The sequence below is a fragment of the Notechis scutatus genome, chromosome 4, assembly GCF_049901735.1.
Source record: "Notechis scutatus isolate UNSWTSFEM ecotype Mainland chromosome 4, rNotScu1.2, whole genome shotgun sequence".
Taxonomy (NCBI): domain Eukaryota; kingdom Metazoa; phylum Chordata; class Lepidosauria; order Squamata; family Elapidae; genus Notechis; species Notechis scutatus.
In genome coordinates, this window is record NC_142012.1 from 165,445,181 (window position 1) to 165,459,990 (window position 14,810).

The 14,810-nt window shown below is 48.8% G+C and overlaps 1 protein-coding gene across 3 annotated transcripts in view; it reads right to left on the reverse strand.

Moving 5' to 3' along the window:
• Positions 1-14,810, reverse strand: part of DIS3L2 (DIS3 like 3'-5' exoribonuclease 2) — a 241,485-nt gene that overhangs the window by 121,034 nt on the left and 105,641 nt on the right. For all 3 annotated transcript variants that reach the window (XM_087965561.1, XM_087965559.1, XM_087965560.1), the window contains one exon: positions 8,583-8,662. In XM_087965561.1, coding sequence (XP_087821687.1) covers positions 8,583-8,662 — 80 coding nt within the window. The remainder of the gene's footprint in view (positions 1-8,582; positions 8,663-14,810) is intronic.

Genomic DNA, 14,810 nt, shown 5'->3' on the forward strand with positions numbered 1-14,810 from the left:
TGGACAGACCATGGTTAAAATGACGATGATGATGATGATCTGATGTGGTACTGATCAAACAGAGGGGGAAATGCGTTGATGGCATTGCGTATCCTTTTTTTTTTAATACCTAGAATTGTTAAGATGCTTTTTTTCATGTAACTTTCGGGAAAAGGGATAAGGAGATTTGGGTGGTTCAGTTGCTGGAACAGACGAAGGGGATTGGGGCGGATGGCTTTGAAATGTGCAATTTATTTCTCAACTGCTCCCAATGTGTTCTATTATTGTTGTTGTTGTTGTTGTTGTTGTTGTTGTTGTTGCTGCTGCTGTTTTTGAGAGAACAGTCTTTATGGCGGTCAAAAACTGGTACGCAATAAAAGCCAATACGGGTAATTCCTCGACTTAAAAACCACAATGGAGCCCGAAATTCTCCTACTGTTAAAGCAAGGCTGGTATTCAGTGAGTTACCATCCATTTTGCGGCCTTTCTTGGCACCGTTGTTAAGTGAATCACTGAAGTTGTTAAATTGGTAACACGGTCGTTAAGTGAGTGCGGCTTCCCCACGGACTCTGCTGGTCAGAAGGTCGCAAAAAAGGGGATCACGTGGGACACTGCAACAGTCATAACTATGAGTCAGTTGCCAAGCGTCTTGAATTTGGATCACGAGACCGGCTGCAACGGTCGTTAAGTGTGAAAAGCAGGCATCAGTCTCTTTTTTTCAATGTAACTTCGAACGGACGCTCAGTGTTGTAAGTGGAGACCTGAAAAGTGACCTGACTGGTTTTCACACTGTTCTGACCCAAAATTTGTTCCAAGGAAACAAACACGAAACGGAAGTAACAGCGAAACCTTTTTAATGATTCTTTACAAATTCCGTTCCTTGTCTCTGATAAGAACGAGCTTTGCCAAGGTTGGGCGAGGCTGCCAAGAACACTAGATAAAGTTGCCAAGAAATATTTCAAATATAACAAATATCCGAACACCAACCAAGAGAGTCCGAACGTCCACAAGGCTCGAGTGCAAAAACTGCTTCCTGCAAAGAACTCCGGTTTCTCAGCTGGCTTTTATCCCTTAAGGGAGGGGCCATTACCTTGCAGCCTTACTCCCGAGTCGCCCGTGCTGCTGCAGCTGCTCTTTCCTTCAAGCAGCCCTGGGTGCACATGCCCTGGGCACAGGCTCCTCGGTGACCTCTTCATCACTGCTGCCAGCCTCCACAATCTCCGAAGGCAGCACTCCATTCCCTGATGGTCCTGGCCCCATCAATGCATCCCACGCAGGCCCCTCATCGGAGTCCTCACTCTCCGAGGCCTCAGCCGTCTGCACCTGCTGCCGGCGAACCGCAACACACACTTATGTCCGTGTGGTCATGTGATCAAAAACTTCGGCGGCTTGGCAACTGTCTCGCATTGATGACGGTGGCAGTGTCTCCCGACATCACGTTTTGCGACCTTCGGACCAGTAAAATCAACAGATTCACTTAACGACCGTCTTGCTCACCGAACAACCGCATCGATTCACTTAACAAGGGTGGGCCAGAAAGGTCGTAAAATGGGACAAAATCCATTTAACAACTGCTTCCCTGGGCAACAGGAATTTGGGGCTCCATTAAGTAAGTCAAGGACTAGCCTGCATTGTCCCATGTTCGGTCAGGTCCTGGCAAAATGCAAAAAAAGCATCATTTGCCCAGTATTGAAAACTTGTGACCGGTCCTCACACTTACAACCACTGCCCCATCCCCACGGGTCACACCATGTCCACAGAACGCCATGCCCACAGCTGATCGGCTGGGTCTCCTTTGGTTGCCCTGCACAGGAGAACGGAGCTGGAAAGCAGGTTAGTTGGGGTGGGGAGGGAATGGGGATTTTGCAGTGTCCTTCCCCCTGCCGCTCCCACCAAGCCACACCCACAGAACACCACGCCCACCAAGCCACGCCCAACAAACCATGCCCACAGCTGATCGGCTGGGTCTCCTTTGGTTGCCCTGCACAGGAGAACGGAGCTGGAAAGTAGGTTAGTGGGGTGGGGAGGGAAGGGGGATTTTGCAGTATCCTTCCCCCTGCCGCTCCCACCAAGCCACACCCACATAACACCACGCCCACCAAGCCACGCCCACCAAACCATGCCCACAGCTGATCGGCTGGGTCTCCTTTGGTTGCCCTGCACAGGAGAACGGAGCTGGAAAGCAGGTTAGTGGGGTGGGGAGGAAGGGATTTGCAGTATCCTTCCCCTGCCACTCCCACCAAGCCACACCACATAACGACATGCCCACCAAGCCACGCCACCAAACCACGCCCACAGCTGATTGGCTGGCCTTTGGTTGCCCTGCACAGGAGAATGGAGCTGGAAAGCAGGTTAGCCACGCCCACCAGCCACGCCCACAGAACCAGTAGTAAAAAAAATTGGAATCCCACCACTGGTCATATCTAACCAGGGATTTGTTCCGCCCCCTAAATCAGCTTGTCCGACTTTGATTGACATCTCCCAAAGACCCTGCAGGTGACCAACCCAACCAGCCCCTCCCTTACCTACTTCAGCATCCCCAGGTAGGTCCTCCCACTTACAACCGTTCATTTACAGTTGAGCATCCAAAAATGACAACCGCACTGAAAACAGTGACTTGTTCTATTATTATTATTATTATTATTTTGAATCCCACCACGGTCCTCCACACCTTATCAGCCTAAATCCAGGGTAGGCTGACAGCATGGGCTTTCTCTGCAAACAGCTAATAAATTAGGCCTCAGGGATTTGTCCAACGGCTTTTGGAGGTCTTTCCCGTTACAAAACAAACCAGAGAGGTCCCCTCCGTTCCAAAGCCGGGTGCCAGCGGCATCTTAAGCCTGGGAAATCACTTACACGCAGCACCGGCGTGGCCTTCAAACCCCTGCCAAAGAGCAGGGTTGTTGTTGTTTTTTTTGTTTTTTTAACTTGCGGTGGCCAAGGCAACGACACACATGGGCAAAGCGACTAAGGTGTCGGCGCCCAGGACAGCTACTAGCGTGCCAGGGATTCTGCTTCTGGAAGGCGGGGAAGGTCTCTGTTGTGTTCCCGGGAGATCCGCGCGCAGTACATCCCGTCCCTTGCCCTCCGCCAGCTCCTCGCGCTATAAATATTTCGCCGCCTTTACGAAACGAGCACGCGGGGTGCTGCCCCCGGGACGGCTGCAGGAAAGCCGCGTTCCCTTGACTTAACGGCAGAAACATGACGGGATTCCACCAAGGCAAGACAGTGTGGGGGGTGGGGGTGGGGAATAAAAACATTGCAAGCTTCCAAGCTGAGCCACCGAAACGGAGCAAGCCAGGTTAGCTTAGCAAGACGGCTGGGGGTGAAGCCAGGCCAAAAGAGCGACGGAGGTCAAAAATGGGATAGGGAGAGGCCATGTTTGTTAAGGTCAGGCCGAACGGAAGCCCCTGAGCTGCTCTCGGCGGAATTTGCTCCTTTGCTCCCGAGGGATGTCAGAAGGACAGAGTAAAGGAGGTGGAAGGGACCCTGAAGGTCTTCTAGTCCAGCCTGAGAGCCTGTGCCAGGGCTGTCGAGCTCCCACGCACTGGCCACACCTATCCTATCCTATCCCATCCCATCCTCTTTCTATTTCTATTCTATTTCTATTCTGTTCTGTTTCTATTCCATCCTATCCCATCCCATCCCATCTTATTCTATTTCTATTTCTATTCTATTTCTATTCTGTTCTGTTTCTATTCCATCCTATCCCATCCCATCCTATTCTATTTCTATTTCTATTCTGTTCTTTTCTATTCTATTCTATTCCATCCTATCCCATCCCATCCCATCCTATTTTATTTCTATTTCTATTCTGTTTTTTTCTATTCTATTCTATTCCATCCTATCCCATCCTATTTCTATTCTATTTCTATTCTGTTCTGTTCTAGTTCTATTCTATTTATATTCTATTATTTTCTATTCTATTCCATCCTATCCTGTCCTGTCCTGTCCTATTCTATTCTTATTCCTATTCTATTCTATTTATATTCTGTTCTATTTTCCTTGTTCTCCAGGTTGCTTCCATCCCATCCCATCCCGTCCTGTCCTGTCCTGTCCTGTCCTATTCTTTATTCCTATTCTATTCCTATTCCTATTCTATTTATATTCTGTTCCATTTCTCCTTCGTCCCCAGGTTGCTTCTCTCCTTGATGAGTTTGGAACAATCCATTGTTTCTTGTCCTCCTTCAGGTGCTTTGGAGAATAGCTTGACTCCCTCTTCTTTGGGGCAGCCCCTGAGATACTGGAACACCCCTAGTCCTTCTTTTCATTCAACTAGACATCCCCAATTCCTGCAACCGTTCTTCGTATGTTTTAGCCTCCAGCCCCCTAATCCTCTTTGTGGCTCTTCTCTGCACTCTTTCCAGAATCTCAACAACATTTTTCATATCATGGCGACCAAAACCGGATGCCGGATTCCTGGAATCACAAGCAAGGGAGACCCTCCCTCTCTCTCTCTCTCTCTCTCTCTCTCTCTCTGATCATTCAACATCATCCTGCAAACTTGGCCATTTTAAAAGGCCCGTGGACTTCCAACTCCCAGAATTCTGCTGGCTGGGGAATTCTGGGAGTCGAAGTCCACAAGTCTTAAAGCTGCCAAGCTTGGAGAGCCCAAACATTGTCAGTGAAAGAAGCCTGCACTTCCGCATTAAAAAAAAAAAAAGCATGTTTCTGGCTACTCCAGGGAGTTCTCCACTTACGACCAAACCTTCCATTGCTAAGCAAGGTGGTTAACAACAGAGAGTCGTGCCGGGTTTTTATGAGTTTTGCCACGGTTGTTAAAAACAAATTCACTGCAGTTGTTAAATAAAACCACCAGATCATTAGGTGAATCCAGCTTCCAACTCCCTTAACGAATGTTCCTCACGGTTGCAGGAACCGGGCCTGGCTAGTCCAAAGCCCCCGAAGGCCAGACATGGAGTAACGGATGGAAACCGAACAAGGAGAGATTCAACCTGGAAATAAGGAGAAACTTTCTGACAGGGAGAACCATCCACCCATGGAACAGAAGTTGCCCTCGGAAGTTGTGGGAGCGCCATCACTTGAGACTTTCAAGAAGAGACTGGGCTGCCCTCTGTCAGAAATGGTGTAGGGTCTCCTGGCTTGGGCGGCGGGTTAGACTAGATGACCTACAAGGTCCCTTCCCACTCGGTTAATCCATATTCAATGGAACAGAGGTTGCCTTCAGAAGTTGTGGGAGCTTCATCCCTGGAAGCTTTCAGCAAGAGACCTGACTGCCCTCTGTCAGAAATGGTGTAGGGTTCTCCTGCTTGGGCCAGGGGAGGGGGGTTGGACTAGATGACCTCCAAGGTCCCTTCCCACTCTGTTAATCTGTAACTTGAGCCCCAGGACTCATTCTCCAGACCAGCCAGCAAAATTCAGAAACTCCCCCCAACCCACCCACCCAAAAAAAAAAAAAAAATCCCACAAAAGCAAGCAGTTTAAAAAGTCACCGGCAAGAGAGACCGACCGGGGATAGTTTTGGTAAGATCACATTTCTCTCTGACTCTCCCCATACAAGGGGAAGGGAGGAGGAGGAGGAGGAGGGGGCAGGCAATGGAGAAGTTACAACGGGGAGAAACTTTCTTGAACTTGGCTGTCGGTCTGAAGCCTCCACTCAACACCGAGTCGCTGAGCCAAAGAGATGAAGGCAGAGAGAGAGAGAGAGAGAGAAAGAAAGAAAGAAAGAAAAAAAAAAGGCCATTTCTGGCCAAATCACCGCCCGCCAGCTGTTTTTATGACTCTTCCGTGCTCCATTCGAGAGGGCTTAATTCTACCAGGAAATGAACCGCTCTCTGAGTTTACAAAAAAACGGGATGTGGCACCCGACCGTCTTCGCAAATTAGAGGCTAAGAACTCACTGGGAGAAATCGCCGAGAAGCAGATTTCGGTGAAGCATTAGGACGGAAAGAAAAGAAAAGGGGAAAAAAAAAAACACACACACACACACAAAAAAGTCCATTTTGTAGAGAAAGTTGTTTCACGGAGGAAAAGAAACTTTGAAAAGTTAAGAGTAACAAGAGTGGGGAGGGACCTTGGAGGTCATCTAGTCCAACCCCCCACTGTACCATTTCAGACAGAGGCGTTGCCCAGTCTCTTCTTAAAAACCTCCAGTGATGGAGCGCCCCACAATGTCTGGAGGTAAATTGTTCCACTGGTTGATTGTTCCTCATTGTCAGAAAAAAATTCTCCTTATTTCTAGATTAAATCTCTCCTGGATGAGTTTCCATCCGTTGCTTCTTGTCCTGCCTTTTTGGGTGCTTTGAAGAGTAGCTTGACCCCCTCTTCTTTGGGGCAGCCCCTCAAATAGAATAGAATAGAATAGAATAGCAGAGTGGGAAGGGACCTTGGAGGTCTTCTAGTCCAGCCCCCTGCTCAGAGGGAAACATTAAACCACTTCAGACAAATGGTTGTCCAGTCTCCTCTTAAAAACTTCCAGTGTTGGAGAATTCACAACTTCCAGTGGCAAGTAGTTCCACTGGCAAATTGTTCCCACTGCCTGGAAATTTCTCCTTAGTTCTAAGTTGCTTCTCCCCTTGATGAGTTTTCCACCTGTTGCTTCTTGTCCTGCCTTCAGGTGCATTTGGAGAATAGCTTGACCCCCTTCCTCTTCTTTGGGGCAGCCCCTCAAATATTGGAACCCTGATATCATGTCTCCCCTGGTCCTTCTTTTCACTAGATTAGACATACCCAATTCCTGCATTTGAATGTTTTAGCCTCCAGTTCTCTAATCATCTTTCTTGCTCTTCTCTCCACTCTTTCTAGAGCCGTGATGGCGAACCTATGGCACCTATGGCAGAGCCATTTGTGCCGGCACGCAAGCCGCAGGCAAACTTAGCCCACGGCGCATTTGCGTGCCTCACAGCTGATTTTTTTTTCCCAGTTGGTATGAGGCCTAGTTTGTACCTATTATTAACCGGTTATTAACATTCTAAGCAGTTTGGAGAACTGGTTGTTAGAAGAAATTACTGGGCTAATCCTGTAAGGAAGGCAGGAAGGAAACATTCTTGTGTTGCTTACAGAAACTGCTTCTCTGTTAACCCTTATTACATTCTTGGCAGGACTAGACTTCCTGTCTCAGGAACTTCTCTGGAGGTTCTTTCCCCTCCTTTGCTGGTACTTTGCTTGTGTGGAGGGACCATTCAAAGTTACAATGGCACTGAAAAAAGTGACATGACCATTTTTCACACTTACGACTGTTGCAGCATCCCCACAGTCATGAGAGGCCAGGCGAGGAGATGCGTGCCTCGATGTGAGTGATATTGAGTTGGCCACACCCAGCCAGTCACATGACCACCAAGCCACGTCCACCCAGCCACATGACCACCAAGCCACACCCACCAACTAAGCCATGCCCACAGAACCGGTTGTTAAAAATTTTGAATCCCACCCCCGACTATGGGGGACATGATAGCAGCGTTCCAGTATTTGAGGGGCTGCCGCAAACAAGAGGAAGGGGTCAAGCTATTCTCCAAAGCACCAAAAGGCAGGACAAGAAGCAATGGGTGGAAACTAATCTAGTAGAGAAGCAACCTTCCTAACAGTGAGGACAATCCGGGCTGTCAGCTCAGTGTCTTTAACTGCTAACCCAGAGTTCCCCAACCTTTCTGGGTTGGCAACCTGAAGGGGAGGCGAGGGACAGGCAGCTTTACGCATGGACGCCCGCAGGCAATGCTCACAGTGACGATAGAGCCCACACAACACTCACAGCAATGCCAGGGCCCGTATGGTGCTCATGGTGACACCAGAATGGGTGGCGGGGTGCGTGTACGCACCACATGCACAACCACTGGCCATTCACACAGCCTGGTGGGCAACAGGCAGTGGCCCACAGGTTGGTGTTCTGACCAAGGCTTCCGGGACTGTAATTAAGCACACGCTTAGTTCAAACAACTCTTGTTTTATTTCAACGCTGGGAATTATGTTCATTCCCAGCTGGTAATGAGTCCCAAATAGTCCCTCGAGATAAGCACCCACCTTTCTCTCCTTTGAATTGCTCCCAACAACTAAAGTGCCAAATTAACTGTAAAAAGCCAGAGTACAAAGTCCACACAGAGCTTCAAGGTTTAATCCGAACAGAACGAATGACTTTGCTTCCTGCAAAGGTTTCGTCATCTTGGCCTGACTTTTATTCCTTATGGGAGGGGCAATCACCTCCCACCCTTACTCCCGAGTCGCCCTTTTTGTTTCAGCTGCTCTTGCCTTCTAGCAGCTCTGCGCACACACGCACTGGGAACAGGCTCCCCTTGTTCCTCGGCCTCGCTGCTGCCAGACTCCGAAGGCTCCAGAATCAGCACCCCACTCCCAGATGGTCCTGGCCTCATCTCTGCATCGGATGCAGGACCCTCATCCGAGTCCCCCCCCCAGACTCCTGGATTGATCCCCATTCTTCCCCACTGTCCGATTCTGCTGCCATCTGCATAGACTGCTGGCGAACCACAACAGTTGGGGACCCTGGAAGTAAGCCATCGCGCCCCCTTTATTCTTGATTCAGTAGCCCCTCTGTTAAATACTCCATGCAACATCTCAGTTTCTAAGATAAAGGCCTTTGAACAGAACATGGCAGCAGCTGTACATGAAATATTCGGAGGTATCATCCTTACCATCTGGAAGCGGCTTGCAAGACAGAGCGTCGTCGAGATCCTTGGCAGTGGATGGGTCAATGGTGAAGATGCATTCTTTCCTGTAAGAAGGGAAAAGGAAAAATAATAATAATATCAGCAATAATAGGAATAATATCAGAAAGATATAGGAAGGATTTAATTTATCTAACAGTACATGGATTAACGGCGGCTAGAATAATATATGCGCAATATTGGAAGAATGAAAACATACCACCAGAAACAGAGATAATAAGAAAAATTATGGCATGTGTAGAATCAGATAGAGTAACTCAAGAATTAAAAAAATAAGGAAGAATCTTAAGTATTATGAAACATGGAATAAATTCTATCAATGGTTGCATAGAAGAAGGCAAGGTCAAAACATAAGTAGTTATGAGGATTAGAATAATTAGTAAATAATATATCAGACAAGGAGGTTGTCATTGATGAAGTAAAAGGTGTATATGTATAACCATTGTAATGCCAGATCAGCTGCATCGTGTTGTATTCTTACAATTAAAATAAATAAATAAATTTAAAAGAAAAAAAAAATGAAAACTTAGCCAAGCACAAAATAATATATCACAAAAAAAGAGATTTCTTAGTGTTTCCCAATTTTTGCCATTTTAAGATGCGTAAGACTTCGACTCCCAGAATTCCCCAGCTAGCCTGTGTGGACTTCCCCATGGCTGGCTGGGGGATTCTGGGAGTCAAAGACACACAACTTTTAAAAGTTGCCAGATTTGGAGACCCCCTTGCCTAGTGGTTAAGCCAGGGACAAGCTAGAAACCAGGACGCCGTAAGATCTCAACCTCGGAGAGCTTGGAGCTTCAAGCATCTCTATTTATTCAGACTAACGGAGCTAAATTCAGACTGAAACGTTTAATACTGAGCAGGTTATTTCTCAACTCACAGCCACAACTGAGCCCACAATTCCTGTGGCTAAGCAAGACATTTCTTAAGTGAGAAAGTTGTTAAGTGAGTTTTGTCCTCATGTTATGACTTTTCTTGCCATATTTGCTAAGTGAATCCCTGCTGTTGATTTAGTTACTAACCTGCTTGTCCCAAAGATGCTTTTTTTTTTTCCTCCCAGGAGGCAACTGGGCTTTTTCTTTTATTCTTTGAAGACATTTCTCTTCTCCTCCAAGAAGCTTCTTCAGCTCTGACAGGATGGAGGGAATGGAAGGATGGATTCTCCTTATAGACAGCTGGTCGTTTGCATCCTTTTTGGAGGGTCGTTGAGGCTACGTGGAGGTTTAGCTGTTGGTTCCTGTAGCCTGCAATTTTTTTTCCCTCTGGAAATCCGTTCCTACTCCCACACCATTTGGAGGGCGTCCATTCCCAAATTGCATAGCTAAAAGTCTGTAGAGATTCTCCATCACCCAGGTCAGGGTGGTCTCAAAAGATGCCTTTTCTGGAAGGCAACTGGACTTTCTTGTTTGTTTCCTTGAAGACGTTTCGCTTCTCATCCGAGAAACTTATAAATCCTTCCATTCCCCCACCATCCTGTCAGAGCTGAAGAGCTGAAGAAGCTTCAGTTATCTCCAGAAAAGGCATCTTTGATACAACCACGACTTGGGTGACTGTGAATCTCTACAGACTTTTTAGCTGCACCATTTGGGATGAACACCCTTCGAATGGGGTGGGAGTAGGAATGGATTTCCAGAGGAAAAATTGCAGGCCACGGGAACCACTTGCACCGCTCAGGTGACCCTGAGGACACAGATAAACCCCCCATGTGGCCTCAACGACCCTCTAAAAAGGATGCAAATGACCAGCCGTCTGCAAGGAGTATCAATCTTTCCATTGCCCAACGTTCGGTCAGAGCTGAAGAAGCTTCTTGGATAAGAAGAGAAATGTCTTCAAAAGAAAGTCCAGTTGCCTCCTGGGGGGGAAAAAGCACTTTTGGGACAAGCAGGTTACTAACTACTCTACAGCAGGGATTCACTTAGCAAATATGGCAAGAAAAGTCATAACATGGGGGCAAAACTCACTTAACAACTTTTTCACTTAACAACTGTGTTGCTTAGCCACAGGAATTGTGGGCTCAGTTGTGGCTGTGAGTTGAGAAATAACCTGCTCAGTATTAAACGTTTCAGTCTGAATTTAGCTCCGTTAGTCTGAATAAATAGAGATGCTTGAAGCGCCAAGCTCCCTGAGGTTGAGATCTTACGGCGTCCCGGTTTCTAGCTTGTTAAGCGGATCTGGTTTCCCCACTGGCTTTGCTTGTCAGCAGGTTGCAAAAAACAGGGATCACGTGACCCCCCCCAGGAACCATCATAAATAGGAACCAGTGGTCAAGTATCCTAACGTAGACCGCATGACCACGGGGACACAGTAATGGTCACACGTGTGAGAAACGGCCTTGGGTCACTTTTTTTCAGTGCCGTTGTAACTTTGATGTCAGAGTGTTTCCAACGTGACAACTATGGTGAGACAACCCAGGAGGAAAACACAGGATGCTGAGGCTTTGTCTGTTAACAGTGGTTTTTAGATATAAGGCTACTATATACATACATACACGTTAGGCAAATACCAGGCAAGCAATCATTCTTCAACTCTGCACGGAGAACACGAGGAGAGAGAGAGAGAGAGAGAGAGGCCCTCACATGGCCTCTCTTATATAGGCAACTTCTTAAAGCGGCAGTACCCTGCTGACTCATCCTCAGTTCATCAACTTGGCTTACAGCCCTACAGCAGCTGGTCAGCTATTAATTCTTCATTGCCTTAAAATTTGAACGGTCACTAAACGAACTGTTGTAAGACGAGGACTCCCTTATGATACCTTCTGTCCTCCACAGGATCAGGTCCGAATGGAAACACCCCACAGATCAGGTTGTCTATCTAGACCAACCTTGGCAACTTTAAGCCTGGTGGACTTCAACTCCCAGAATTGCTGGCTGGGGAATTCTGGGAGTTGAAGTCCGCCAGGTTTAAAGTTGCCACAGTTGGAGACCCCCGGTTTAGGTAGCCCTACAAAGCTGAAACAGATCCCAGGTATGATGGTTGTCATCCAGAAGGACTCTTTTTGAGCTGGCGTGGGTAGATCCCTTTTTTTCCCTCCGGACAATCTCCCACTGACCGTTTGAAAAAGCTGCTCCGGATGCGAGAGAGTCCGCTGGAACTTTGCTTCCATGGAAGAGGTGGCTTTTTCCAGCTGTTTGGTCTCGCCAGCGCAAATGTCTCACCACCTAGTGTGATCTGCAGCTTCCAGCATGTTCCAAAATTAATAGACTGGCAGCGGGGGAAGGACTCCGCGCTGGAAATGAATGCCCGTGCGCACAGGAGAGAGCCCAAACTCTGCAAATCGAATCGAGCCGGAAGGGACCTTGGAGGTCTTCTAATCCAGCCCAAGCAGGAGACCCTCTACCCATGATAGCGAACCTGTGGCACGCATGCCAGGAGGGGCACGCAGAGCCACTTCTTCCAGCATGCGAGAGGTCGCCCGGAAGAACCCCCACTGCGCCAGGAAGGAAGGAAGGGCAATAGCCCTTAGACTTATATACCTCTTCACAGCGCTTTACAATCCTCTCTAAGCAGTTTTACGGAGACAGCCTCTTGCACCCCACCCCCAACAATCTGGGTCCTCCTTTTTATTGACCTTGGAAGGACAGAAGGCTGAGTCAAACCGTGAGCCAGTCAGGATTGAACTCCTGGCTACTGTAGGCAGACTTAGCCTGCAATCGTGCATTGTAATCAGTGCTCCGCCACAGAAGGGAGGGAGGGTGGGCAATCGCACTTAGACTTATATACCGCTTCTTAGCGGTTTATAGAGTCAGCCTCTTGCCCCTCCAACAATCTGGGTCCTTGTTTTACCCTGCGTAATCCTGGGAGTTGAAGCCCACAAGTCCAAACTTGGCCCTGCCTGGCCTACCCCGTCGGAGAGGTTTTCAGCAGGGAGTCCCACGGTGGCTGGCTGGGGAATTCTGGGGGTTGAAGTCCACCCATCTTAAAAATGGCCGAAGGTGAGCAACGCTGGCTTAGAGGTATCTCAAATTTGAGGGAGGGGGAGGGAGGAAATCACCTCCAAACCATTGGGGAGGGGGAGGAATCTCCTTTAAAAGATTCTCATTTATGAAAGCGACAGTTAATTAACTCTGCCCACAGGGAAGCAGCAGGCTCGGCTCCCCATGAATTGAGATTTTAATCAAACGTCTCTTCGGAGCTCAGGCTTCTCTGGCTACGGGGCTCATTTGTCTCCTTCAGGGATAACCTCCCGGGGAAGAGACTCCGAAGGCTTCAAACAGGGCCCAAAGGTTGAGCAGGCATTTAATTCGGACGGGGATCCGTCCCAGGGGCCCGTCAAACTTTCTTGCCGCAACAAAGGCTGGGTAGTTTTGTGGTTCCTGGTTTTCTCTTTTGGCGGCTGAGAAAGGGCAGGTGGTGATTCTGCCTCTGGTTTCATAGAACTTTGGCAAAGGGAACACTACACCCTGCTCAGGACAAGAGGGAGGGAGGGAGGGAGGGAGGGAGGAAAGAGGGAGGGAGGAGAGAGGAAAAGAGGAAGGAAAGAAGGGAGGGGAGGAAGGGAGGATGTAAAGAGGAAGAAGGAAGGAAGGGAGGGAAAGAGGAAGGAAGGAAGGAAGGAATAAAGGGGAGAGAAGGAGGGAGGGAAAGGAGGAAGGGAGAGAGGAAAGAGGAAGGAAAGAAGGGAGGGAGGGAGGGAAAGAGGAAGGAAGGAAGGAAGGAATAGAGGGGAGAGAAGGAGGGAGGGAAAAGAGGAAGGGAGGAGAGAGGAAAAGAGGAAGGAAAGAAGGGAGGGGAGGAAGGGAGGATGTAAAGAGGAAGAAGGGAGGAGGGAAAGAGGAAGGAAGGAAGGAATAAAGGGGAGAGAAGGAGGGAGGGAAAGGAGGAAGGGAGGAGAGAGGAAAAGAGGAAGGAAAGAAGGGAGGGGGAGGAAGGGAGGATGTAAAGAGGAAGAAGGAAGGGAGGGGAGGGAGGGAAAGAAGGAAGGAAGGAATAAAGGGGAGAGAAGGAGGGAGGGAAAAGAGGAAGGGAGGAGAGAGGAAAAGAGGAAGGAAAGAAGGGAGGGGAGGAAGGGAGGATGTAAAGAGGAAGGAAGGGAGGGGAGGGAGGGAAGGGAGAGGAAGGAAGGAAGGAAGGAATAAAGGGGAGAGAAGGAGGGAGGGAAAGAGGAAGGGAGGAAGGAGGAGAAAGGAGGAGGGAGGAAAGAGGAAGGAAGGAAGGAAGGAATAGAGGGAGGAAGGAGGGAGGAAGGAAGAGGAGGGAGGAGAGGAAAAGAGGAAGGAAAGAAGGGAGGGGAGGAAGGGAGGGTAAAGAGGAAGAAGGAAGTGAGGAGGGGAGGAGGAAAAGGAAGGAAGGAAGGAATAAAGGGAGAGAGGAGGGAGGAGGAAGGAGGAGGAGAGAGGAAAAGAGGAAGGAAAGAAGGGAGGGGAGGAGGGAGGAGGATGTAAAGAGGAAGAAGGAAGGGAGAGGGAGGGAGGGAAAGAGGGAAGGAAGAATAAAGGGAGAGAAGGAGGGAGGGAAAGGAAGGAAGGGAGGAGAGGAGGAAAAGAGGAAGGAAGAAGAAGAGGGGAGGGAGGGAAAGAGGAAGGAAGGAAGGAAGAGGAATAGAGGGAGAGAAGGAGGGAGGGAAAGAGGAAGAGGAGGAGAGGGAAAGAGGAAGGAAGGAGAGGGAGGAGGAAGGGAGAGATGTAAAGAGGAAGAAGGAAGGGAGGGAGGGAGGAGGAAAAGAGGAAGGAAGGAAGGAATAAAGGGAGAGAAGGAGGGAGGAGAGAGGAGGAAGGGAGGAGAGAGGAAAAGAAATGAAAGAAGGGAGGGGAGGAAGGGAGGATGTAAAGAGGAAGGAAGGAAGGGAGGGGGAGAGAAGGAAGGGAGAGAAGAAGGAGGGAGGAAAAGGAAGGGAGGAGAGAGGAAAAGAGGAAGGAAAGGGGGAGGGGAGGAAGGAAGGATGTAAAGAGGAAGGAAAGGGGAGGGAGAGAGAGAGGAAGGGAGAGAGAGAAAGAAGGAAAGAAGGAAGGGAGAGAGGGAAAGAAGAAAGAAGGAGGAAGGAAGGAGGAATGGAGGGGAGAGAGGGAGGAAGGGAAAGGAAAGATGGAGGGAGAGGAAAGAAGAAAGAAGGAAGAGGGAGGAATGGAGGGGAGAGGGAGGAAGGGAGGAGGAGGAGAGAGGAAGGAGGGAAGAGGAAGGAAAGGGAGATAGAGGGAGGAAGAAAAGAGGAAGAGGAAGGAAGGAGGTAAAAGGAAGGAAAGAAGGAGGGAGAGAGGG